This window comes from Taudactylus pleione, unplaced genomic scaffold (assembly GCF_031769625.1).
Source record: "Taudactylus pleione unplaced genomic scaffold, aTauple2 ptg000086l, whole genome shotgun sequence".
Taxonomy (NCBI): Eukaryota; Metazoa; Chordata; class Amphibia; order Anura; family Myobatrachidae; genus Taudactylus; species Taudactylus pleione.
The window spans coordinates 28,344,000-28,371,960 of NW_028284488.1; the positions used below are offsets into that span (position 1 = coordinate 28,344,000).

General features: G+C 48.0%; 1 protein-coding gene across 4 annotated transcripts in view; it reads left to right on the forward strand.

Moving 5' to 3' along the window:
* Positions 1-27,961, forward strand: part of CACNA2D1 (calcium voltage-gated channel auxiliary subunit alpha2delta 1) — a 901,795-nt gene that overhangs the window by 723,510 nt on the left and 150,324 nt on the right. For all 4 annotated transcript variants that reach the window (XM_088468929.1, XM_088468931.1, XM_088468930.1 and 1 more), the window contains exons 14-15: positions 5,024-5,073; positions 7,403-7,492. In XM_088468929.1, coding sequence (XP_088325055.1) covers positions 5,024-5,073; positions 7,403-7,492 — 140 coding nt within the window. The remainder of the gene's footprint in view (positions 1-5,023; positions 5,074-7,402; positions 7,493-27,961) is intronic.

Genomic DNA, 27,961 nt, shown 5'->3' on the forward strand with positions numbered 1-27,961 from the left:
TAGTGCCACCCACTGTTTTTCCATCTAGAGGTGCAACAGTCATCATTAGTATTGGCTCTTTTATCAGCTCCATGCTACAGATGTCTCCTCACACTGTACACTCAGGGCCGGCTCCAGGCACGCTCTGTCAGTGCGGCCGCACAGTGGGGCTGGGTCCAGCTTGAGAAAATCTCCGCCCTCCACCCACCTGCTGCAATTATTATTTTATGGTCAGGGGGAGGACACAGGGAAGGAGCGGCCAGGCGGGAAGCACGGAACGGCGCTGGGTGCAGAGACATCTATCCCCGGCACTGAGTACACTGATCGTCTTTACCCCATACAGTGTGAGACACTTGGTGCGACTGAGACACCCTAGAGATGACTAGCGTACCGTATTCTTCTTGATCTGCATCTTAGTTGCATCGCAGACGCAGAGAAAAACTGCTCACCGTAAACCTGAGATGTTAGACTGCGACTGTAACCACACAGGAGTTGGTTTTACACATATACTAAGTCGCAGATGAACGGAACTTGACGTGCGGAAAAGCTGCAGCTCAGGGCATCTGAACCCTTTCTATACAGATTAGAACTCAGATGCACACAGATGTACAAATGTCACAAGCCCCTGTGGTCTGTGTATGGTAGCAGTGGAGTCTGTTGCTTCCAGTTGTTTTATTTTTATTAAGTGAATAAAAAAAATGCTTGGAGCAGTCGAGTCGTCCCGGGGCCTGGTACACCAAGAGGGATTATTTGGAGTGACTGAAGCTACCAGTGCCGTAACAGGTTTCAACTATGCCCGGTTCTGGCCCTGTCCCCTCGGCACATTACGTCATAAGGGCGCTTTAATCCAGAATGCTGGGTGCCTGTCTGGAGTGTCCAAAGGGAGCTCTGGGTGGCACTACAGTACCAATCCTAGCTGCAGGGCGCCATTCCAGGCACTCTACTAGCCAGATGCAGGAGCTGTGGGGCAGTGACAGTGCTGCCCCCAGGGCCCCCGCCTTGTGCGTCGGCACATGTCGCACACCCCTAGTTATGGTCCTCGAAGCCGCAGTATAAGAGGACACATCTGTAGGTGCAAAGGAACCATCTGAAACAAGCTTCCCTTCTCCATATGCATGACTCAGAATAGTACTAAGCTCAAGCTACACGCCCATGACACTCCCTCAAGACAGAACAGTGCTGTGTCCCACTACTGTGATAGTATCCTCACATTATATATATATATATATATATATATATATATATATAGAGTCATATGCAGTCCGCACTCACTTAAATGTATCCAGCTTGCTGGGGTGCTCCACCAATCTTCAGTATAGGAAACATTCATATACCAAAAATATAACATAGTAAAGGGGTGCACTCACAAGTCTTATATATATATATGCTTTAATTCAGCATAGTAAGACAAACACTCCGACGTTTCGGTCCTCTTTTGTATTACCATGCTGAAATAAAGGATATATTTGAAATATGCTGGAAGACTGGTGAATGCACCCCTGTATACTATGTTGTGTGTATATATATATATATATATATATATATATACATATATATATATACATGCTCCTGTCTCGCCCCAATGCTCTAAAGCTTTTGGAAGCTAGAGGGAGAAATAGTATTTGTTACTAAGGTCAAGTCTGTTTTACCTCTTTTGGAAAGAAATAGTAAGAAAAAACCCACAAATAGTTGTCTTACCATGTACAGGGGCTCTGCCAGGAGCAAAGACTGATGTCCTAATCTTTGACCTACCCCTTTTTTTTCTAAGGAAATATTGCCAAACTGACTTCAGTTCACGTTATCCATATATCTTATTATCTCATTGGATTCAAGTTTATATTCATAGTATCTACAATAGACAATAGGGTCTTATATAATCAGAGATAAGCTGAAATGATAATTTACAGTGGACATAAATAAAAGATATGTCTGCAACACAGTTGTATATTGTTTATTCAGTTTACCTCATGTTGAACAGTTAAACAAGCAAAACAAATATATACTATAGATACATTTAAATGCCTATTAAAAGTGATTGAACAAACTGTACTAGTTAAACTACAATAATAATGTTATTGTAAATATTATTTTTAAATTATGGTGAAATGCATACAAAATAGCTCTGACTGTGAACTTAAGACTCGGGTCTATTTATTTATCAGTATGCTTTGCATAGAAAAGCTATCGCCCGAGATAGTCAGCGATACCCAATGATAGTTTTGAGCTCTTCTTCCTCTGTTACATACTGTATACACCATAATTTAATTATATAACGATTTAAGTTATAGATATAGCAATTTGACATTTATAGATGTGAATAAACATAAAGAAAAAGTATACATTACAGCATTTTTATGTTTTCTATATAATTTGCGGTTACACCACAATCCTAGAAACAGCTTTCACTATGGCAAAGCATATTTATTTTGCATTCAGCGTATTTTGTTAAAAGGTATAGGAGATAACTCCAACATTTGTTGCAGTTTCATATTATATAGTACACAGGGATGGCGCTAGGTTTTGCTGCGCCCAGCGCCGTCCTGTGTTGCCGCCCCTTCCCTCCTCTGCTTCCTCCTCCTGAGTGTATATACTGACTTTAGCGCTTTGGGCTTTTCCTGTGCCCGCCGGATACAATGGCGCTCCGGGCGACGGACCTGCTTGTCCGTGCCTGGAGCCGCCACTGATAGTATATACTGTACTGCAGATGTGTCCTCTTGCATCTGTGCCTCATGTGTGGTAAGAGTCGCCCAACTGCGAACGGGTACGCATGCTGCTTTCGCACCCGTGACTCCATAGCATTGCATGATACAAACGCACCGCACGGGATAGCGTAGCATGGTGTACGCGGCTAATTGCATGAAGCGATGCTTGCGCACGTTTGCAGCACGATCAGCAAAGATTCAAGAGGACACATCTGTATATGCTCATATTGAATATAAAATTGTCAAGGACCCTATGTAATATGAATACTATTCAGCCATCACCCACATTATAACATCCCAGTGGATTATGACCTTTCTAAAGTCATCTGTTGTAGTTCCCAATAATACTGATAAGATCAGGTCTGTACATTTGTTATATAATTGGTATTTATTAAATTTTAAATGAATAGAGCAAGTTTGTTACAATAACTGTAATGTGTATGTGAAATATAATATATGGACTTTATTCTAACATTTACCATACTCTACATTCTAGAAAGAATACTATAGTGTAGGAAAAGGAAATGTTATTTATTTTAAAATTTAACAAGTAATAGTCACTGAATTATGGATAATTTGATTACGCTAAAATGTGTCTATTACTAAACTATACATGAAGTTATTACATAGCATACAGTCCTAATAACACATTTATTTAATTTGTGGTTTAAAGGCCTATAGATGTTGTTTTTTATAATTCCTTAAATATGTTATATTTAAGGTCAACTGACACTGAATATAATATATTGTTCCTTATAGTCTCAGAAAAAAATAAATGGCAAATTCAAAGTTACTACAATCTAGTAATTATGTTACCTTCCATAAAATTAATAAACTATTTCACATAAAATAGTGTTTATCTCTGTTGTTTAGAGTCATTTTGTTCAAAGCACAATAACAACAACAATAGTATAGTATCATAGCTAATTTAAATTGCAGGTTAGCAAATGAAGGTTTTTGTTTTTGTTTGGAATTTATTTTTTATTTTTTTTCTTACAAAAGCAGCAATTGGGGTTCATGCAGGCAGAATTACTGGTAGCATGGGGAGTATGGAAGACTAAGCTGGTTTTGTGTTAACCCAATTGACAACAATGAAAATGTACTGTATAGACCAAGCAAACTATTGATCATATGTAATTAGCTAATAACTATTCACTGTTAAGTATTTAACTTGTGTCTTTATTGCTGGCTTGTATATGTGATGTATATGTAATGTATAATGTGGTGGGTACCATTACTGCTTCAGACAAGGGCCTTAACTAGGGTGGTGTGACCTGTGCCATGGCACAGGGCACCGCAGGGCAGGGGGGGCTGTTCAGGCCTGTCAAGTTTCTGTTTATTATCATTCTCACTTGTAGCTTCCTCTTCTTTTATCCTCAGAATCTCCTGGCCTCCCCCATCTCTTCCCTTGCCCTTCCCCAGGAGGCCATGGCACTTTTTCGGGTGTGCATCTTATGTCCCTATTTGAAAACTAGGGTAAGGGGGGGGGGGGGGGCAAAGCTCTTTCTGACACAGGGCACCAAAAAGTCTAGTTACAGCTCTGCACTAAGGTTGTGAGTTCAATTCCTGACCAAGGCACTGTATGTGTATAGTTTGTATGTTCTCTCCATATTTGCGTGGGATTCGCGTGCGTGATATTTTTCTAGCCTCAAAGCATCCTGGTAAGATAATTGGCTTCTGACAAATAAAATGAACCCCAGTGTGACTATGAATGTGTGGTCATGTGATAGGGAATTTATAGATTGTAATCTCCAATGGGTCAGGGACTGATGTGAATGACTAAATATTTTCGGTAGAGCGCTGCCTAATATGTGTGCATATACTGGGTGTTTCACTCGCTATTGGTCCCCAAATTTTTTTTTTTTTAAGTAATTGACCTAATTTAGTTTTACAAAGACATACCTTGGTCTATGAGAAACATGAGGAAGTCATAGCAAGTGTTGAAAGTGTTCACTATTAGCATCCAGGCCTGCTGTTCACCACCCTAGTCAGCAGCACAGTTCAAAATTTAAATAGGACATCCTCGCTGGCAGTTGGTGTGGTTCCCCTATTTGGAAAACATTCATTGAGAAATTGAAACTGTGACTCCCAATATGTTGGTTAAAACCTTCCATAACTTGGAGCGACACGTTCAGACTATGGGGCCAATAGTGAGTGAAACACCCTGTGTAAATAAATTAACAACAATAATAATGATAATAATAGAGCAAGAATTGTTGCTGTGCTTTTCAGACATTGGCTAAAAAGGCTACTTTATTGATGACTATAAGTTGTTTTATTTTTCACACTAAAATATTAATGTAACTGTGAATCATGTTCATTTCATAATGTGCATTTTTCAGGTTACTATTATGAAATTCCATCCATTGGAGCAATTCGAATCAACACACAGGTGAGTATTTTACCTTTTTTTGTGCCTTAATATAAATTTAAACTTACTCTAGAACCATTTTTAGAATAAATACTGTATGGAAGTGTTCTACATTTATAGGAAGGCATAAATACAGTGAATGCAGCATCTTATAATAGACTATTAACAGGGAAATATACACCAGGTATTAAGAGGCTCATTAATAAACGAGTTTTATAATACACAATGAGTTTTAAAACTTATTGCATATGATAATGGTGCTCCAGCCAATCAGCACCTAACTGTCATCTGTTTGAAAAATGGCAGTTGGGTGCTGAGCACCATTTATCATACGCAACAAGTTTCAAAACTTGTTGCGTATACTAAAACTCGTTGATAAATGGGCCCCATAATTTCTAAAAAAAAACATATATTATGGGTTACTAATGTCAGCACTTATCACCTGTGCTTGGTAATATCACATAATTCCAGCATTCATTAGAAACATTGGTATATTTAGAGTTGTCCATAATAAATGTACAGTAATCCGTTCTATATTCTGCAGAAATTGTAACTTGTACAAGACAAGATAAACAGTGGGAAATGTAATTGTATTTCCATTATAATAAAGTATGCTCCAAATTAATCATGAAATCAATTCTCCAGTTATAAAAGAAAATTTTATATATAGAACTGTCATAAACACATACTGTATTTAAATGTAGTATCCTGATATTTAGGGTATAATTTGTTTCTCAGTATTCCTTAATAGAACAGAGTTTGCATCAAGCAATAATATGTGCACATGTGTATCCAATATAATAGGCTATTATAATGTAAATAATGTTTTCATAGATTTTCAGCACAGCTGCCCAGTTTGACCTCGAGTTCTACTTATTACATTAATTGTGAGCAGCTGCAGTAACGTAAACACTTTGACACCAGTAAGACTTTTAGAGATTATGCAACATATTTAATGACATTTCTAATCCGTACTTTGTGATAATACATTTACTGTTTCTTTAATGATAAACATTAATTCATTAGTGACTGTCATATATTTAGATATATGTATAATATATGTTGCAATGCATGTGGCCTGATAGAAGGAGTAACAGTGACCACCAGGTCAGCATAATATACATATACACAGCACAGGAATAGTCATTAATGTGATAGCAATCTTTTTGCTTGGGAAAAAACTGACCACTTTTCAAAGTGTTTTAAAGTATAAGATTACTTGGATTATGTTTATTGAAGAGCAGTTTGGGCCTAATTGGGAAATTATGCAATTAATGTGTGACTTTTCAATTGCAGCAATAAGTAAGAATTGAGTGTCAGGGCCAATACTATATACACAAAGGGTGCTTTTTGTTCCCCTTGAGGTGTTGTATATTAACATTCACTGTTGTCTTTTGCTATCATCATGGTGGGCAATGGGTCGTACATACCCCTGAAACATGTATGTCTATTTATATTTTTATTCTTTCAAGTATATTTACTTTTGGTATTTTTTTCGGGCAGTAGCTGTATTTGGCCATTACTACACAACTATAATTAGTTTTATATATATATATATATATATATATATATTATACATATAAATCTATGTGCCATTTATACATAGTAAGAGAAAATGTGATAACACTATCTGTGCCATTAACAAGAATGCTGATAATGGTGTTAGAGGGTACTGATTACCTGGGCTCGGCAGGGGGCCTGGTAAACTGTGGAGGAAAAGCAATGTCCCTCCAATACATTTTGATGGAGGGATGTGACCATGCCTCCTAGATTTGGCCATACCCCTTCATTCACCCGGGCCCTTAGTATGCATCGACAGCCCTGGTAATGAGAAAAGACCCCCCTTCACCATCTGGGCCCTGCATTGTAGGTAATCCCATTACATCTCTTAACTACTGAACTATGCAATACAAGCAGAAATGGGGACCCCGATGGATCTCCTGGTAGCTTTAAAGCCACGTTGAGTCTAATTATATTTAGATAAAAATTCTGTTCAAGGCACAATCTTCATTTAATAAGAAATACACACTGTGGTCTAACATTTGTAAATCTTTTCTCCCTTTCCTGGTTTAGTTGGGCTAGGAGAAATTTGAAAATATATTTTATGTATTTTATCATCCTGCTTTTTGATTAAAAAATACAGTATGCTTTGTAGTTCTCAATGTAATATGTTAAATGTGCTTTTAAAATGAAGCTAACAGTTAACATTAGGATTTTAAGCCAAACCTTATCGGATGTAGAAGCAATTGCAATCCATAATCAACAAAGAGTATTTAAATCTGATGTTACAACATTATGTGTTTAAATTAAAATAGAGCCTTGTATTTGAAAACATCTCTCTTTTTGACAGGAATATTTAGATGTCCTTGGAAGACCAATGGTTTTGGCTAGAGAAAAGGCAAAACAAGTACAGTGGACTAATGTTTATTTGGATGCTCTGGTAAGAAGAACAGAATGAAATAAAATAATGTACAGAAAGTGGAAAATGTAGTTGACATGTGTATAAAGAATGCAACATGGATTTCCACCAGCCCATATGTGAAATTAGGCGCCCACTTTCTCCTTTATCACGTCTTTTACTTGATGAAGAGCTTAGAAATTCTGAAACACTAAAAAGACTTTGCACTCGTGCAATGCATTGTGTGAGGAGTGGATCTTGAGTGAAGTAGGACTGTGTGTAAGTTTCTATATAGTATATAAAATACAGTTAATAGAAGTAACGTAAACATTATAGAAAAAGTGTCTATTTCTACTTCAGGGTCCATAGGGTATCCACAGGATACCTTGGGGTATAGGTGTGACGTCAGTCGCTGGGCACCATAGAGTTAAGCTTTTCAGCCTCCCAGGATGCACTAGGGTCCCCCTCCTATACCCCGCCCCCGAGCCAAGGCACTTCAGTTTTTAGTTTGGTGCCAGGCCGGCGTCGGGTGCACCTGTCGGAGTGGGGGCTAGAAGAGCCCCTGAAGCTTTCTTCAGTGCAGCTGTGGCTGCACATCTGGATGTACAGCATGGACAGTCAGTCCTGACGTCCATGCTGTCTTCCCTACACCCCCGCTGGTACCAGAACGCCGGTACCGATCCGGGGATGCTGGTGAGCATCTGGGGTCACAGCTAGCGGTGACCCTAGATGTTCCGGACCATGACCGGATCCAAGGGGGACAAAGGTAAGCAGCGGGGTCCCGCGGTGGGTCCCCGCTGGTCACATGGTCCTAAGTCCCCAGGCAGGGGGCTCCCTGGGGACTGGCTGCAGCGTGGAGCCAGGCGACCAACCTGCACTTTCCACTACCCCCTGGGACAGCGGACCAAAGCAGAGCGGTAGCGCTGCGGCGTCCCAGGGGTTAAATGCATGCCAGGGGAGCGCGCCTTCCCTGTCTCACAGCCGGCGCCTCCCCCGCTGCACACAGCCCTCTCTGCACACTGCCGACTGGTCCTGTGGCAGCGCTCCTCCCTCAGGCCAGCCTCCTCTCTGCTCCTCGGCGGCCATCTTCTCCAGAACGCATGGTGAACACTGCTGGAAGTGCTGGACGGAAGCATCGTGGTCTGGGTCCCCCCGCATACCTCTCCTCCGCTGTGGTCAGGTCTGTGTATGCAGCGCTGTGTCCTACCAGGCCCTGTGTCTGCGTAGTTGAGTGATCAGCGCTGTTAGTGCAGGAATTGATTTTCTTTGCATTGTATGTGACTGTGCTAGCGCTGCTGCCTGTAACTTTTCTCTAAACTGTCAGCTTTATTACTGTCCCTGTTCTTTCTGCTAAGCCCTTGCGGTGCTGTGCTGCAGGGTGGTCTCTCGCCTATTTAAGTTATAATTGGTGAGAGAGGTCACATACGTGGTGCCATCATGTCCGAAAGTGATTTTCCCCTCCGGCTACAGTGTACTACGTGTAAAGTACCGTTAGCGGAGGGGGAGGGTAGCGCAGAGGGCCTTTGCCGGCAGTGTTTGTCCATGGCGTGGCCTCTTATGGTTACAGCACCGGTACAGGAACCGCCCTGGGCTTGTTTCGCTCAGGCGCTTACAGCCTTAGTGGGCCAGTTAGCTCCGCAGCCCGCGTTTACACCGATGGGTTTATCCCAGCAGTCAGTGGTGTCGTCACCCATGCAGGGTTTCCCACGACAATTGGTGGTACCCCACAGTCTCCCTATTTCCCCGCTCCCGGTTTCTCAGGAGCCAGCGTGGGTTAACTCCCTGACGAGTTCTGTACAGTACTTGTCGGATGTGTTGCAAGGGGAGTCTGTGATGCGGCCGCATAAACGGCCGGTGGCGTCTCTGTCGGCTCCTTATGAGGATGACGAGGGGACGTCTGATGATGGGGAGATTCTGGATCCTTACGATCAGGAACCTCTCCATACTAAGGACGCTGATGCTAAGTCCAAAGTATATATTCCTGGACTTATTCGGGCGGTCCGCACAGCCTTGGTGATTGAGGACGAAGTTCCCCCAGCGGCTAAATCTAAGTTTGTCTTTTTCAAAGATGTGAAGGGCGATGCCACAGTCTTTCCTCTTTTTCGGGTCAGTTTAGAGGAGGCGTGGAAACAGCCTGGCAAAAGATACCAGCCGCAGAGGCGCCTGGCGGTGGCTTATCCGTTCGCGGATAATTATTTTGCAAAGTGGGAATCCCCTCCACAGGTGGATTCTCACGTGACCCATCTTGTCCGTAGTGCCACATTGCCGATGCCATCCATGTCCTCCCTTAAGGATGCTACGGACCGCAAGATCTGCCTGAAGTCCGCTTATTCCCTTGCGGGGGGGGCAGCACGGCCGGCTATGGCCATGTGCTGGGTTGCCAGAGCGATGGAGCGCTGGGCGGATTCATTAGAGGCTTCTTTTGATTCCGACTGTCCGGACGAACAGGCGGAGTTGATTGGCAATCTCCGTGATTCGGCCACCTACGTCAACGAGGCGGCCCTAGACATTAGTACTCTGGTGTCTAGGATTTCTTCAGCAGCGGTAGCTGCTCGTCGCACCTTTTGGCTGTGATCCTGGAAGGCGGACGCAGATTCCAAAAAGGGTCTGGAGGCGTTGCCGTTTACCGGAGAAGTTCTCTTCGGTCCGGATCTGGATAAGATTGTGGCCACGCTGGCGGCAGCCAAATCGGCTTGTCTCCCGTCGGCCGCTGCTCCTTCTGGTTCTGGACCATCGTCCTTTCGGTCATCTAGGGCCCAGGGCAGGCCCAAACCACAGTCGTTTCCTCGACAGGCTGGTCCTAAGAAATCGGCCAAGCCCCGGAAGCAGGCATGGAGTACCAGACATCCGGCCCCCAAGCCAGATGACAAGCCTGCGGCCTGACGGTCCGGGCCTCCCTTTGGGGGATCCCAGGGTGGGAGGCCGCCTGCTGCAGTTCGCCCAGTGTTGGTCGACCACTACGACAGACACTTGGGTTCTGGAGGTGGTTTCCCACGGATACGCCCTCTCCTTCCGGCACAGACCCCCGGATTGATTCTTCACCACGGGTCTACCATCAGACCGGAAAAAGGCTACGGAGCTGCGGAAGGTATTGCACACTATGCTCCAGGCTGGAGTTATAGTGCCTGTTCCATTCTCCCAGAGGGGCCAGGGTTTCTATTCAAATCTATTTTTGGTACAGAAACCCAATGGGTCATATCGTCCGATTCTCAACCTCAAAGCACTAAACAAGTCTTTGCGGGTCCCGAAGTTTCGGATGGAGACCCTACGGTCCATCATTCTGGCGCTGGAACCTGGGGTCTACATGGTGTCATTGGACATACAGGACGCTTACCTGCATGTCCCTATTCTTTTGCGCCATCAACAGTTCCTCAGGTTTGCAATCCGCAGCGACCACTTCCAGTTTCAGGCGTTACCTTTTGGCCTGGCGACAGCACCACGTGTTTTCACCAAGGTGATGGCGGTCATGGCGGCTTCTCTGCGGCTGCAGGGAGTCCGCATGTTGCCGTACTTGGACGACCTGTTATTGGTGGCAGGATCTCCAGAGCTCCTGTTACGCCACTTGGACCTGACCATTGCACTGCTGCAACGGCACGGCTGGCTAATCAACTGGCAGAAGTCCACTCTAATCCCGTCTCGGAGGATTCTGCATCTTGGAGCCTTATTGGACTTGGGACAGCAAAGGATCTTCGTGACGGAGGACAAGATCTCTGCTTTACAGTCAAGGGTGCGCAGTTGTCTGCACAGCCGCCGGGTGTCCCTAAACTCGGCGATGAGGTTAGTGGGCTCCATGGTGTCGGTGTTCGACATGGTGGAATACGCCCAGTTTCACTCCAGACCTCTGCAGCACCTGATCCTGTCCAAGTGGAACGGGCTGCCTCAGTCTCTGAAGTCCCAGACGATTGTGATCACCCCGGAGGTTCGCCTGTCCCTTGTGTGGTGGTTACAGACGACCCACCTCAACAAGGGACGTCCGTTCTAGGTTCCAAATTGGGTCCTGTTGACAACGGACGCCAGTCTTCGGGGCTGGGGAGCAGTTTCGGGTCCACACTTGTTCCAGGGCAGGTGGACGCTGACAGAAGCGGAGCTTCCAATAAATATCTTGGAACGCCGTGCGGTCTTCAATGCTCTCCAGCAGGCACAGCGGTTTCTCCAGGGTCACCCGGTGCAGGTCCAGTCGGACAACGCTACCACCGTGGCCTACATAAACAGGCAAGGAGGAACTCGCAGTCGGGCGGCTCTCGTAGAGGTCTCTCGGATCCTGGTTTGGGCGGAGCGCAATCTTCCGGCCATATCAGCGGTCTTCATCCCGGGAGTGCTAAATTGGGAGGCGGACTTTCTAAGTCGCCAGGACGTTCATCCGGGGGAATGGTGCCTGCACCCGGACGTTTTTCAACTGCTGGTGGACAGGTGGGGTCTTCCAGAGATCGACCTCATGGCGTCCCGGCACAACAACAAGTTGCCGGTGTACGGGTCTCGCACAAGAGACGAAGGGGCGTCTCTGGTGGATGCTCTGTCCGTCCGGTGGACGTTCCGGTTCGCATACCTGTTCCCTCCGGTCTCCCTTCTTCCACGGGTAATCCGGAAATTCAAACAGGAAGGAGGGACGCTCCTGTTGATAGCTCCCGCGTGGCCCAGACGGCACTGGTTCTCAGACCTTCAGGGTCTGTCCGTGGACAGTCCTCTGCGGTTGCCGCTATGACCGGACCTTCTGTCTCAGGGTCCTTGCCTTCACCCGGACCTGACTCGGCTGTCTTTGACGGCGTGGCTGTTGAGACGGCCATGCTGAGGTCCCGGGGGTTTTCCAGCTCTGTGGTGCATACCATGTTACGAGCTCGGAAACCGTCTTCCGCGAGGATATACCATCGCGTGCGGCATACGTTCTTCCAGTGGTGTCGACCGAGAGGTTATGCACCGCGGGAGTTTCGTCTGTCTCGGATTCTCGCCTTCCTGCAAGCGGGACTAGATCATGGGCTTCGCCTTGCTTCTTTCACCGTAGGATTGCTACAATCCCGGATGTGCGCACCTTTATGCAAGGTGTTCTCCGCATTCAGCCGCCCTTTGTTCCACCTGTGGCGCCTTGGGATTTGGCTGTGGTCCTGAGGGCTCTCCAAGGACCGCCATTTGAACCACTGGGCTCAGTGGATCTTAAATGGCTAACAGCTAAGACTGTTTTCCTTCTGGCCATTGCTTCGGCCAGACGTGTTTCTGAGTTAGGGGCTCTTTCTTGTAGACCCCCTTTCTTGGTTTTTCATGGGAACAGGGCAGTGCTCCGCACTCGGCCCGAGTTTCTTCCCAAAGTTGTTTCCCAGTTTCATGTTAACGAGGAAATCGTTGTTCCGGCCTTTAACTCACCGGGTCTTTCCGTGGGTGAGGCCTCTTTGGATGTTGTGCGGGCCTTAAGGACTTATGTTGACCGCACTTCTTCGTTTAGGAAGTCGGACGCTTTGTTTGTCCTCTATGGCTTCCGTAAAAAGGGTTGGCCTGCTTCAAAGCAAACTTTGGCAGCCTGGATCCGTATGGCTATTTCTGAAGCTTATCTTCATGAAGGCCTACCGGTCCCTCCTTCTCTGAAGGCTCATTCCACTAGGTCTGTGGGTCCTTCGTGGGCAGCTCGACGTGGTGCCTCGACAGTTCAGATCTGCAAGGCTGCTACGTGGTCCTCTGTCCATACCTTCGTGAGGTATTACAGGTTTGACACCTTCGCCTCTCAGGATGCTTCCTTCGGGCTGCGGATTCTCCTTTCTGCACAGGAGCGTCCCCACCCTTAAATGATACTGCTTTGGGACATCCCCAAGGTATCCTGTAGATACCCTATGGACCCTGAAGTAGAAAATATGAGATATGGTAAGAACTTACCCTTGTTATCTCTATTTCTACGAAGTCCATAGGGTTCCACAGGACTCCCACCCTGTCGCACCTGTGCTGCAGATGGGCTTTGCTCTGGTCACCGGTTTTCCGTCTCCCTCTGGTGAGAATGTGATTCTTGTATGTGTCCAGATCTTTTTTCTCTCTCTTCCTTCTCCTCCCCTTGCCTATGGCTTGATAACTAACTGAGGTGCCTTGGCTTGGGGGCGGGGTATAGGAGGGGGACCCTAGTGCATCCTGGGAGGCTGAAAAGCTTAACTCTATGGTGCCCAGCGACTGACGTCACACCTATACCCCAAGGTATCCTGTGGAACCCTATGGACTTCGTAGAAATAGAGATAACAAGGGTAATTTCTTACCATATCTCATATTTTTCAAAGTGTTAAATATTATGACAGTCATAAAATTCAATGTCTATATTTAACACAGTCATCATGTTTGGCAAGATTATCTTGTAAGACTGGGTACACATTAGAAGATACAGTATATGGTCCCATATATCATTTTGAGGTAGATCGGAATGATATACAGTTGTGTCCACATATATCTCACCTCTGTGCATTACAAGTTGCGTTAAACAAGAAAACAAGAGCGCTGTGCGACTCGGTAGCACCGAGCAGGGCCGGACTGGGACTAAAAATAGGCCCTGGCATTTTAAGAGCACACAGGCCCACTTTGCATTAGCATCATGCTCCTGGCATAGACCCCTCCCCTTACTATTCCTGACCCCTCCCATTTCTTAGTCTATGCTCCTACAAATATAATTAATATTAGAACAACATACAAGTACATGTGCCATAGTCAAAAATTTGGTATCGTGTTGGTTCTGTTAAGCTGTGTACACACCTATAGATATCCATGTGGTGGGAAGGAAAATCTGGGAATGTATGGGATCAATAACAGAAATTTGCTCCCAGATGCTGGAAAATGGACCAGATAACGCTCAAAATAAGCAGAAGGGAGTCGGCAATCAAGTGTTAGATGCCCTTATGAGGAGTAAGGAGCATAAGAAAATATTAGGAGTAGCACATGAGGAAACAGGGCCCTGCTCATGAGAGCTTACAATCTAAAGAAATTACACCACACAGTAGTGCCCCTTCATCACAATACACCACACAGTAGTATCCCTTATTCACATTACGTCACACAGTAGTGCCCCATAGTCACGTAACATCACACAGTAGTGTCCCTTAGTCACATTACACCATATGGTAGTCTCCCTTCATCACACTACACTGCACAGTAGTGTCCCTTATTCACGTTAAGTCACATGGTAGTGCCTTTTTTCACGTTACATCAGTGTCCCTTTTTCATGTTACGTCACACAGTAGTGTCTCTTATTCACATTACACCACACAGAGCCCATTCACGTTATGCCACTCAGTATTAGTGCCCCTTATACATTATGCTACACAGTAATGCCCCTTATACATTATGACACACAAAATAATGCCACTTATAACACATTATGCCACACACAGTAATACCCTGGCATCCGCAGATGGTGTCTGTCAGCAGATCATGAGGTGTCTGAAGATGGTGTCCAGTCTGTCCAGTCAGCTTCCCGCCCACCCCTGCTGCGCTATTCATCCCTGGGCCGGCTTCATCATGACATCACCCTAACCGCACGTGACACTTCTGTGACTCCACCCTGACCTCAGCACGGTGCTGCTGGGCAGTTCTGCAGGCAGCTTACAGGAGCTATCACAATGCCATCCATTTCTACCAGATTACTCCCGGGCCCCGCACCGCACCGCACATCTCATCCCGGACCATGTCATAACGTCATTACGCGGCCTGTATGTAATGACTTCAATACATAACAACGTGGCCACACTCAGTGCTGGCTCGAGGGTAATTTTTTTGGTAAGAGAATATTGATGTTCCTTAATGGAATAAACATTATACACAGATAAAGATAAATGAGGCCTATTTATTATTACAAATTATAGTACAAAGTGTGGAAAATCATGTAAAAAATTATTATCCCTGCTGCGATGTGCTCCGCGATTGAGATAAACACTATATAGTGCATCACCCATATACAGTAGATTGTATAAAAACAACAACTAAAACATTATGAATATTTGCACATAAAATATAAATATTATAAACAATATTTGTATACAACTATTATTACAATATGGATCTGCAGGTGTGAAATAGCAACATACTAAAAGGAATAGAGGGAGACAGGAAAGAGAGAGGAAAGGAGGGAGCCAGGAGAAAAAGAGAGGAGGAATTCGGGGAGCAGGGGAGAGAGAAAAGGAAAGATGGGATCCAACATAGGAGAATAAGAGAGAGCAGACAGAGAGAGAGAGAAGGAAACAGGAGAGCTGAGAGAGAGCAGACAGAGAGAGAGAGAAGGAAACGGGAGAGCCGAGAGAGAGAGAGAAGGAAACGGGAGAGCCGAGCGAGAGAGCAGACAGAGAGAGAGAGAAGGAAACGGGAGAGCCGAGAGAGAGAGAAGGAAACGGGAGAGGAGAGAAAGAGAAGGAAATGGGAGAGGAAAGAGAGAGAGAGAAGGAAACGAGAGGAGAGAGAGAGCAGACAGAGAGAGAGAGAAGGAAACGGGAGAGGAGAGAGAGAGAGAGAAGGAAACGGGAGAGCCGAGAGAGAGAAGCAAACGGGAGAGGAGAGAGAGAGAGAGATCCGAGAGAGAGAGAAGGAAACGGGAGAGCCGAGAGAGAGAGAGAGAGAGAGAAGGAAACGGGAGAGGAGAGAGAGAGAAGGAAACGGGAGAGGAGAGAGAGAAGGAAACTGGAGAGGAGAGAGAGAGAAGGAAACGGGAGAGGAGAGAGAAAAGGAAACAGGAGAGGAGAGAGAGAGAGAGAAGGAAACGGGAGATGGGATTGAGAGAGAGAAGGAGAGGGAAGAGAGAGAGAGAAGGAAACGGGAGAGGAGATAGAGAGAGAGAGAAACAAGAGAGCCAAGAGAGAGAGAGAAGGAAACGGGAGAGCCGAGAGAGAGAGAGAGAAGGAAATGGGAGAGAGGGAGAGAGAGAGAAGGAATCGGGAGAGCCGAGATAGAGAAGGAAACGGGAGAGGAGAGAGAGAGAGAGCCGAGAGAGAGAGAAGGAAACGGGAGAGCCGAGAGAGAGAGAAGGAAACGGGAGAGGAGAGAGAGAGAGAAGGAAACGGGAGAGGAGAGAGAGAAGGAAACGGGAGAGGAGAACGAGAGAGAGAAGGAAACGGGAGAGCCGAGAGAGAGAGGAGGAAACAGAAGAGCTGAGAGAGAGGGAAGGAAACGAGGGCCAGCTTCATCATGACATCTCCCCAACCGCACGTGACACTTCAGTGACTCCACCATGACCTTAGCACGGTGCTGCTGGGCAGTTCTGCAGGCAGCTCACAGGAGCTATCAAAATGCCATCCATTCCTACCAGATTACTCCCGGGCCCCGCCCGCACCGCACATCTCATCCCGGACCATGTCATAACGCCATTACGCGGCCTGTATGTAATGACTTCGATACATAACAACGTGGCCACACTCAGTGCTGGCTCGAGGGTAATTTTTTTGGTAAGAGAATATTGATGTTCCTTAATGGAATAAACATTATACACAGATAAAGATAAATGAGGCCTATTTATTATTACAAATTATAGTACAAAGTGTGGAAAATCATGTAAAAAATTATTATCCCTGCTGCGATGTGCTCCTCGATTGAGATAAACACTATATAGTGCATCACCCATATACAGTAGATTGTATAAAAACAACAACTAAAACATTATGAATATTTGCACATAAAATATAAATATTATAAACAATATTTGTATACAACTATTATTACAATATGGATCTGCAGGTGTGAAATAGCAACATACTAAAAGGAATAGAGGGAGACAGGAAAGAGAGAGGAAAGGAGGGAGCCAGGAGAAAAAGAGAGGAGGAATTCGGGGAGCAGGGGAGAGAGAAAAGGAAAGATGGGATCCAACATAGGAGAATGAGAGAGAGCAGACAGAGAGAGAGAGAAGGAAACAGGAGAGCCGAGAGAGAGCAGACAGAGAGAAGGAAACGGGAGAGCCGAGAGAGAGAGAGAGAAGGAAACGGGAGAGCTGAGCGAGAGAGCAGACAGAGAGAGAGAGAAGGAAACGGGAGAGCCGAGAGAGAGAGAAGGAAATGGGAGAGGAGAGAGAGAGAAGGAAATGGGAGAGGAAAGAGAGAGAGAGAAGGAAACGGGAGAGAGAGAGAGAAGGAAACAGGAGAGGAGAGAGAGAGAGCAGACAGAGAGCGAGAGAAGGAAACGGGAGAGCCGAGAGAGAGAGAGAGAGAGAGAAGGAAACGGGAGAGGAGAGAGTGAGGGAAACGGGAGAGGAGAGAGAGAGAGAGAGGGAAACGGGAGAGGAGAGAGAGGGAAATGGGAGAGGGGAGAGAGAGAGAGAAGGAAACGGGAGAGCCGAGAGAGAGCAGACAGAGAGAGAGAGAAGGAAACGGGAGAGCCGAGAGAGAGAAGGAAACAGGAGAGGAGAGAGAGAGCAGACAGACAGCGAGAGAAGGAAACGGGAGAGGAGAGAGAGAGAGGGAAACGGGAGAGGAGAGAGAGGGAAATGGGAGAGGAGAGAGAAAGAGAGAGAGAGGGAAATGGGAGAGGAGAGAGAGGGAAACGGGAGAGGAGAGAGAGAGAGAGAAGGAAACAGGAGAGCCGAGAGAGAGGGAGAGAAGGAAACGGGAGAGCCGAGAGAAAGAGAGAGAAGGAAACGGGAGAGCCGAGAGAGAGAGAAGAAATCCGGAGAGCCCAGAGAGAGAGAGAGAGAAGGAAACGGGAGAGCCGAGAGAGAGAGAAGGAAACGGGAGAGCCCAGAGAGAGAGAGAGAGAAGGAAACGGGAGAGGAGAGAGAGAGAGAGAGAGAAGGAAACGGGAGAGGAGAGAGAGAGAAGGAAACAGGAGAGGAGAGAGAGAGAAGGAAACGGGAGAGCCGAGAGAGAGAGTGAAGGAAACGGGAGAGCCGAGAGAGAGAGGGAGAGGGAGAGAGAGAAGGAAACGGGAGAGCCCAGAGAGAGAGAGAGAGAGAAGGAAACGGGAGAGGAGAGAGAGAGAGAGAGAGAAGGAAACGTGAGAGGAGAGAGAGAGAGAAGGAAACAGGAGAGGAGAGAGAGAAGGAAACAGGAGAGCCGAGAGAGAGAAGGAAACGGGGGAGCCGAGAGAGAGAGGGAGAGAGAGAGAGAAGGAAACGGGAGAGCCGAGAGAGAGATGGAAACAGGAGAGGAGAGAGAGAGAGCCGAGAGAGAGAGAAGGAAACGGGAGAGCCGAGAGAGAGAGAGAAGGAAACGGGAGAGGAGAGAGAGAAGGAAACGGGAGAGGAGAGAGAGTGAGAGAAGGAAACGGGAGAGGAGAGAGAGAGAAGGAAACGGGAGAGGAGAGAGAGTGAGAGAAGGAAACGGGAGAGGAGAGAGAGAGAGAAGGAAACGGGAGAGGAGAGAAAGAGAAGGAAACAGGAGAGGAGAGAGAGAAGGAAACGGGGGATGGGATTGAGAGAGAGAAGGAGAGGGGAGAGAGAGAGAGAAGGAAACGGGAGAGGAGAGAGAGAGCCGAGAGAGAGAGAAGGAAACGGGAGAGCCGAGAGAGAAGGAAACGGGAGAGGAGAGAGAGAAGGAAACGGGAGAGGAGAGCGAGAGAGAGAAGGAAACGGGAGAGGAGAGAGAGAGAAGGAAACGGGAGAGAGAGAGAGAAGGAAACGGGAGAGCCGAGAGAGAGAAGGAAACGGGAGAGGAGAGAGAGAGCCTGGAGAGAGAGAAGGAAACGGGAGAGCCGAGAGAGAGAGAGAAGGAAACGGGAGAGGAGAGAGAGAGAAGGAAACGGGAGAGGAGAGAGAGAAGGAAACGGGAGAGGAGAGAGAGAGAAGGAAACGGGAGAGGAGAGAGAGAGAAGGAAACAGGAGAGGAGAGAGAGAGAGAGAAGGAAACGGGAGATGGGATTGAGAGAGAGAAGGAGAGGGGAGAGAGAGAGAGAGAAGGAAACGGGAGAGGAGATAGATAGAGAGAGAAACAGGAGAGCCGAGAGAGAGAGAGAAGGAAACGGGAAAGGAGAGAGAGAGAGAAGGAAATGGGAGAGGAAAGAGAGAGAGAGAAGGAAACGGGAGAGAGAGAGAGAAGGAAACAGGAGAGGAGAGAGAGAGCAGACAGAGAGCGAGAGAAGGAAACGGGAGAGCCGAGAGAGAGAAGGAAACAGGAGAGGAGAGAGAGAGGGAAACGGGAGAGGAGAGAGAAAGAGAGAGAGAGAGGGAAACGGGAGAGGAGAGAGAGGGAAACGGGAGAGGGGAGAGAGAGAGAGAAGGAAATGGGAGAGCCGAGAGAGAGCAGACAAAGAGAGAAGGAAACGGGAGAGCCGAGAGAGAGAAGGAAACAGGAGAGGAGAGAGAGAGCAGACAGACTGCGAGAGAAGGAAACGGGAGAGGAGAGAGAGAGAGGGAAACGGGAGAGGAGAGAGAAAGAGAGAGAGGGAAATGGGAGAGGAGAGAGAGGGAAACGGGAGAGGAGAGAGAGAGAGAAGGAAACAGGAGAGCCGAGAGAGAGGGAAAGAGAAGGAAACGGGAGAGCCGAGAGAAGAGAGAGAAGGAAACGGGAGAGCCGAGAGAGAGAGAAGGAAACCGGAGAGCCCAGAGAGAGAGAGAGAGAGAAGGAAACGGGAGAGCCCAGAGAGAGAGAGAGAGAAGGAAACGGGAGAGGAGAGAGAGAGAGAGAGAGAGAAGGAAACGGGAGAGGAGAGAGAGAGAGAAGGAAACAGGAGAGGAGAGAGAGAGAAGGAAACGGGAGAGCCGAGAGAGAGAATGAAGGAAACGGGAGAGCCGAGAGAGAGAGGGAGAGAGAGAAGGAAACGGGAGAGCCCAGAGAGAAAGAGAGAGAAGGAAACGGGAGAGCCCAGAGAGAGAGAGAGAGAAGGAAATGGGAGAGGAGAGAGAGAGAGAGAGAGAGAGAAGGAAACGGGAGAGGAGAGAGAGAGAGAAGGAAACAGGAGAGGAGAGAGAGAGAAGGAAACGGGAGAGCCGAGAGAGAGAGAGAAGGAAACGGGAGAGCCGAGAGAGAGAGGGAGAGAGAGAGAGAGAAGGAAACGGGAGAGCCGAGAGAGAGAAGGAAACGGGAGAGGAGAGAGAGAGAGCCGAGAGAGAGAGAAGGAAACGGGAGAGCCGAGAGAGAGAGAGAAGGAAACGGGAGAGGAGAGAGAGAAGGAAACGGGAGAGGAGAGAGAGAGAGAGAAGGAAACGGGAGAGGAGAGAGAGAGAAGGAAACGGGAGAGGAGAGAAAGAGAAGGAAACAGAAGAGGAGAGAGAGAGAGAGAAGGAAACGGGGGATGGGACTGAGAGAGAGAAGGAGAGGGGAGAGAGAGAGAGAGAGAAGGAAACGGGAGAGGAGAGAGAGAGAGAGAGCCGAGAGAGAGAGAAGGAAATGGGAGAGGAGAGGAGAGAGAGAAGGAAACGGGAGAGGAGAGCGAGAGAGAGAAGGAAACGGGAGAGGAGAGAGAGAGAAGGAAACGGGAGAGGAGAGAGAGAGAGAGAAGGAAACGGGAGAGCCGAGAGAGAGAAGGAAACGGGAGAGGAGAGAGAGAGAGCCTGGAGAGAGAGAAGGAAACGGGAGAGGAGAGAGAGAAGGAAACGGGATAGGAGAGAGAGACGGAAACGGGAGAGGAGAGAGAGAGAAGGAAACGGGAGAGGAGAGAGAGAGAAGGAAACAGGAGAGGAGAGAGAGAGAAGGAAACGGGAGATGGGATTGAGAGAGAGAAGGAGAGGGGAGAGAGAGAGAGAAGGAAACGGGAGAGGAGATAGATAGATAGAGAAACAGGAGAGCCAAGAGAGAGAGAGAAGGAAACGGGAGAGCCGAGAGAGAGAGAGAAGGAAATGGGAGAGAGGGAGAGATAGAGAGAAGGAATCGGGAGAGCCGAGATAGAGAAGGAAACGGGAGAGGAGAGAGAGAGAGAGAGAGCCGAGAGAGAGAGAAGGAAACGGGAGAGCCGAGAGAGAGACAAGGAAACGGGAGAGGAGAGAGAGAGAGAAGGAAACGGGAGAGGAGAGAGAGAAGGAAACGGGAGAGGAGAGCGAGAGAGAGAAGGAAACGGGAGAGCCGAGAGAGAGAGGAGGAAACGGGAGAGCTGAGAGAGAGGGAAGGAAACGAGGGCCGGCTTCATCATGACATCACCCCAACCGCACGTGACACTTCAGTGACTCCACCCTGACCTCAGCACGGTGCTGCTGGGCAGTTCTGCAGGCAGCTCACAGGAGCTATCAAAATGCCATCCATTCCTACCAGATTACTCCCGGGCCCCGCCCGCACCGCACATCTCATCCCGGACCATGTCATAACGTCATTATGCGGCCTGTATGTAATGACTTCAATACATAACAACGTGACCAACACTCGGTGCTGGCTCGAGGGTAATTTTTTTGGTAAGAGAATATTGATGTTACTTAATGGAATAAACATTATACACAGATAAAGATAAATGAGGCCTATTTATTATTACAAATTATAGTACAAAGTGTGGAAAATCATGTAAAAAATTATTATCCCTGCTGCGATGTGCTCCTCGATTGAGATAAACACTATATAGTGCATCACCCATATACAGTAGATTGTTTAAAAACAACAACTAAAACATTATGAATATTTGCACATAAAATATAAATATTATAAACAATATTTGTATACAACTATTATTACAATATGGATCTGCAGGTGTGAAATAGCAACATACTAAAAGGAATAGAGGGAGACAGGAAAGAGAGAGGAAAGGAGGGAGCCAGGAGAAAAATAGAGGAGGAATTCGGGGAGCAGGGGAGAGAGAAAAGGAAAGATGGGATCCAACATAGGCGAATGAGAGAGAGCAGACAGAGAGAGAGAGAAGGAAACAGGAGAGCCGAGAGAGACCAAACAGTGAGAGAAGGAAACGGGAGAGCCGAGAGAGAGAGAGAGAAGGAAACGGGAGAGCCGAGCGAGAGAGCAGACAGAGAGAGAGAGAAGGAAACGGGAGAGCCGAGAGAGAGAGAAGGAAACGGGAGAGGAGAGCGAGAGAGAGAAGGAAACAGGAGAGGAGAGAGAGAGAAGGAAACGGGAGGGGAGAGAGAGAGAGAAGGAAACGGGAGAGCCGAGAGAGAGAAGGAAACGGGAGAGGAGAGAGAGAGAGCCGAGAGAGAGAAGGAAACGGGAGAGCCGAGAGAGAGAGAGAGAGAAGGAAACGGGAGAGGAGAGAGAGAGAAGGAAACGGGAGAGGAGAGAGAGAAGGAAACGGGAGAGGAGAGAGAGAGAAGGAAACGGGAGAGGAGAGAGAGAAGGAAACAGGAGAGGAGAGAGAGAGAGAGAAGGAAACGGGAGATGGGATTGAGAGAGAGGAGAGGGGAGAGAGAGAGAGAAGGAAACGCGAGAGGAGATAGAGAGAGAGAGAAACAGGAGAGCCGAGAGAGAGAGAAGGAAACGGGAGAGCCGAGAGAGAGAGAGAAGGAAATGGGAGAGAGGGAGAGAGAGAGAGAAGGAATCGGGAGAGCCGAGATAGAGAAGGAAACGGGAGAGGAGAGAGAGAGAGAGAGAAGGAAATGGGAGAGCCGAGAGAGAGAGAAGGAAATGGGAGAGGAGAGAGAGAGAGAAGGAAACGGGAGAGGAGAGAGAGAAGGAAACGGGAGAGGAGAGCGTGAGAGAAGGAAACGGGAGAGGAGAGAGAGAGAAGGAAACGGGAGAGGAGAGAGAGAGAGAAGGAAACGGGAGAGGGGATTGAGAGAGAGAAGGAGAGGGGAGAGAGAGAGAGAGAAGGAAACGGGAGAGGAGAGAGAGAGAGAAGGAAACGGGAGAGGAGAGAGAGAAGGAAACGGGAGAGGAGAGCGAGTGAGAGAAGGAAACGGGAGAGGAGAGAGAGAGAAGGAAACGGGAGAGGAGAGAGAGAGAGAAGGAAACGGGAGAGGAGAGAGAGAAGGAAACGGGAGAGCCGAGAGAGAGAAGGAAACGGGAGAGGAGAGAGAGAGAGAGCCGAGAGAGAGAGATGGAAACGGGAGAGCCGAGAGAGAGAAGGAAACGGGAGAGGAGAGAGAGTGAAGGAAACGGGAGAGGAGAGAGAGAAGGAAACGGGAGAGGAGAGAGAGAGAAGGAAACGGGAGAGGAGAGAGAGAGAAGGAAACGGGAGATGTGATTGAGAGAGAGAAGAAGAGGGGAGAGAGAGAGAGAAGGAAACGCGAGAGGAGATAGAGAGAGAGAGAAACAGGAGAGCCGAGAGAGAGAGAAGGAAACGGGAGAGCCGAGAGAGAGAAGGAAATGGGAGAGGGAGAGAGAGAGAGAAGGAATCGGGAGAGCCGAGATAGAGAAGGAAACGGGAGAGAGAGAGAAGGAAACGGGAGAGGAGAGAGAGAGAAGGAAACGGGAGAGGAGAGAGAGAAGGAAACGGGAGAGGAGAGCGAGAGAGAGAAGGAAAGGGAGAGGAGAGAGAGTGAAGGAAACGGGAGAGGAGAGAGAGAAGGAAACGGGAGAGGAGAGAGAAAGAGAAGGAAACGGGAGAGGAGATAGAGAGAGAGAGAAACAGGAGAGCCGAGAGAGAGAGGGAAGGAAACGGGAGAGCCGAGAGAGAGAGAGAAGGAAACGGGAGAGAGAGAGAAGGAAACGAGAGAGCCAAGAGAGATAGAGAAGGAAACGAGAGAGCCGAGAGAGAGATAGAGAGAGAGAGAAGGAAACGGGAGAGCCGAGAGAGAGAGAAGGAAACGGGAGAGGAAAGAGAGAGAGAAGGAAACGGGAGAGCCGAGAGAGAGAGAGAAGGAAACGGGAGAGCCGGGAAAGAGAGAGAGAGAAGGAAACGGGAGAGCCGAGAGAGAGAGGAGGAAACGGGAGAGCTGAGAGAGAGGGAAGGAAACGAGAGAGAGAAAGAGAGAGAGAGAAACGGGAGAGCCGAGAGAGAGAAGGAAACGGGAGAGCCGAGAGAGAGAGAGAAGGAAACGGGAGAGCCGAGAGAGAGAGAGAGAGAGAGAGAAGGAAATGGGAGAGCAGAGAGAGAGAAGGAAACGGGAGAGCCGAAAGAGAGAGAGAGAGAGAGAGAAGGAAACGAGAGAGAAGGAAACAAGAGAGAGAGAGAAGGAAATGGGAGAGCCGAGAGAGAGAGAGAGAAGGAAATGGGAGAGCCGAGAGAAAGAGAGAAGGAAATGGGAGAGCCGAGAGAAAGAGAGAAGGAAACGGGAGAGGAGAGAGAGAGAGAAGGAAACGGGAGAGGAAAGCGAGAGAGAGAAGGAAACGGGAGAGGAGAGAGAGAGAAGGAAACGGGAGAGGAGAGAGAGAGAAGTAAACGGGAGAGGGGATTGATATGGAGAGGGGAGAGAGAGAGAGAGAGAGAGAGAGAAGGAAACGGGAGAGGAGACTGAGAGAGAGAGAAACAGGAGAGCCGAGAGAGAGAGAGAAGGAAACGGGAGAGTCGAGAGAGAGAGAGAAGGAAACGGGAGTGCCGAGAGAGAGAGAGAAGGAAATGGGAGAGAGAGAGAGAGAGAGAAGGAAACGAGAGAGCCAAGAGAGAGAGAAGAAAACGGGAGAGCCGAGAGAGAGAGAGAGAAGGAAACGGGAGAGCCGAGAGAGAGAGAAGGAAACGGGAGAGGAGAGAGAGAGAGAAGGAAACGGGAGAGCTGAGAGAGAGAGAGAAGGAAACGGGAGAGCCGTGAGAGAGAGGAGGAAACGGGAGAGCTTAGAGAGAGGGAAGGAAACGAGGGCCGGCTTCATCATGACATCACCCCAACCGCACGTGACACTTCAGTGACTCCATCCTGACCTCAGCACGGTGCTGCTGGGCAGTTCTGCAGGCAGCTCACAGGAGCTATCAAAATGCCATCCATTCCTCCCAGATTACTCCCGGGCCCCGCCCACACCGCACATCTCATCCCGGACCATGTCATAACGTCATTACGCGGCCTGTATGTAATGACTTCAATAGATAACAACGTGGCCACACTCAGTGCTGGCTCGAGGGTAATTTTTTTGGTAAGAGAATATTGATGTTCCTTAATGGAATAAACATTATACACAGATAAAGATAAATGAGGCCTATTTATTATTACAAATTATAGTACAAAGTGTGGAAAATCATGTAAAAAATTATTATCCCTGCTGCGATGTGCTCCTCGATTGAGATAAACACTATATAGTGCATCACCCATATACAGTAGATTGTATAAAAACAACAACTAAAACATTATGAATATTTGCACATAAAATATAAATATTATAAACAATATTTGTATACAACTATTATTACAATATGGATCTGCAGGTGTGATATAGCAACATACTAAAAGAAATAGAGGGAGACAGGAAAGAGAGAGGAAAGTAGAGAGCCAGGAAAAAAAGAGAGGAGGAATTTGGGGAGCAGGGGAGAGAGAAAAGGAAAGATGGGATCCAACATAGGCGAATGAGAGAGAGCAGATAGAGAGAGAGAGAAGGAAACAGGAGAGCCGAGAGAGAGCAGACAGAGAGAGAAGGAAACGGGACAGCCGAGAGAGAGAGAAGGAAACGGGAGAGCCGAGCGAGAGAGCAGACAGAGAGAGAGAGAAGGAAACGGGAGAGCCGAGAGAGAGAGAAGGAAACGGGAGAGGAGAGAGAGAGAGAAGGAAATGGGAGAGGAAAGAGAGAGAGAGAGAAGGAAACGGGAGAGAGAGAGAGAGATGGAAACGGGAGAGGAGAGAGAGAGAGAGAGAAGAAAATGGGAGAGGAAAGAGAGAGAGAGAAGGAAATGGGAGAGAGAGAGAGAAGGAAACAGGAGAGGAGAGAGAGAGCAGACAGAGAGCGAGTGAAGGAAATGGGAGAGCCGAGAGAGACAGAGAGAGAAGGAAACGGGAGAGGAGAGAGAGAGGGAAACGGGAGAGAAAGAGAGAGAGAGGGAAACGGGAGAGGAGAGAGAGAGAGAGAGAGAAGGATACGGGAGAGCCGAGAGAGAGCAGACAGAGAGAGAGAAGGAAACGGGAGAGCCGAGAGAGAGAGAGAGAGAAGGAAACAGGAGAGGAGAGAGAGAGCAGACAGAGAGCTAGAGAAGGAAACGGGAGAGCCGAGAGAGAGAGAGAAGGAAACGGGAGAGGAGAGAGAAAGAGGGAAACGGGAGAGCCGAGAGAGGGAAACGGGAGAGGAGAGAGAAAGAGAGAGAGAGGGAAATGGGAGAGGAGAGAGAGGGAAACGGGAGAGGAGAGAGTGAGAGAGAAGGAAACGGGAGAGCCGAGAGAGAGGGAGAGAGAAGGAAACGGGAGAGCCGAGAGAAAGAGAGAGAAGGAAACGGGAGAGCCGAGAGAGAGAGAAGGAAACGGGAGAGCCAAGAGAGAGAGAGAGAGAGAAGGAAACGGGAGAGCCGAGAGAGAGAGAAGGAAACGGGAGAGGAGAGAGAGAGAGAGAGAAGGAAACGGGAGAGGAGAGAGAGAGAGAAGGAAACGGGAGAGGAGATAGAGAGAAGGAAACGGGAGAGCCGAGAAAGAGAGAGAAGGAAACGGGAGAGCCGAGAGAGAGAGAGAGAGAAGGAAATGGGAGAGCCGGAGAGAGAGAAGGAAACGGGAGAGGAGAGAGAGAGAGCCGAGAGAGAGAGAAGGAAACGGGAGAGCCGAGAGAGAGAGAGAGAAGGAAACGGGAGAGGAGAGAGAGAAGGAAATTGGAGAGAGAGAGAAGGAATTGGGAGAGCCGAGAGAGGGAAGGAAACGGGAGAGGAGAGAGAGAGAGATAGCCAAGAGAGAAGGAAACGGGAGAGCCGAGAGAGAGAGAGAAGGAAACGGGAGAGGAGAGAGAGAGAGAAGGAAACGGGAGAGGAGAGAGAGAAGGAAACGGGAGAGGAAAGAGAGAGAAGGAAACAGGAGAGGAGAGAGAGAAGGAAATTGGAGAGAGAGAGAAGGAATTGGGAGAGCCGAGAGAGGGAAGGAAACGGGAGAGGAGAGAGAGAGAGATAGCCAAGAGAGAAGGAAACGGGAGAGCCGAGAGAGAGAGAGAGAGAAGGAAACGGGAGAGGAGAGAGAGAGAGAAGGAAACGGGAGAGGAGAGAGAGAAGGAAACGGGAGAGGAGAGAGAGAAGGAAACGGGAGAGGAGAGAGAGAGAAGGAAACGGGAGAGGAGAGAGAGAGAGAGAAGGAAACGGGAGAGCCGAGAGAGAGAAGGAAACGGGAGAGCCGAGAGAGAGAGAGATGGAAACGGGAGAGGAGAGAGAGAGAAGGAAACGGGAGAGGATAGAGAGAAGGAAACGGGAGAGGAGAGAGAGAGAAGGAAATGGGAGAGGAGAGAGAGAAAAGGAAACAGGAGAGGAGAGAGAGAAGGAAACGGGAGATGGGATTGAGAGAGAGAAGGAGAGGGGAGAGAGAGAGAGAAGGAAACGGGAGAGGAGATAGAGAGAGAGAGAAACAGGAGAGCCGAGAGAGAGAACGAAACGGGAGAGCCGAGAGAGAGAGAGAAGGAAATGGGAGAGAGAGAGAGAGAGAAGGAATCGGGAGAGCCGAGATAGAGAAGGAAACGGGAGAGGAGAGAGAGAGAGAGAGCCGAGAGAGAGAGAAGGAAACGGGAGAGCCGTGAGAGAGAGAAGGAAACGGGAGAGGAGAGAGAGAGAGAAGGAAACGGGAGAGGAGAGAGAGAAGGAAACGGGAGAGGAGAGCGAGAGAGAGAAGGAAACGGGAGAGCCGAGAGAGAGAGGAGGAAACGGGAGAGCTTAGAGAGAGGGAAGGAAACGAGG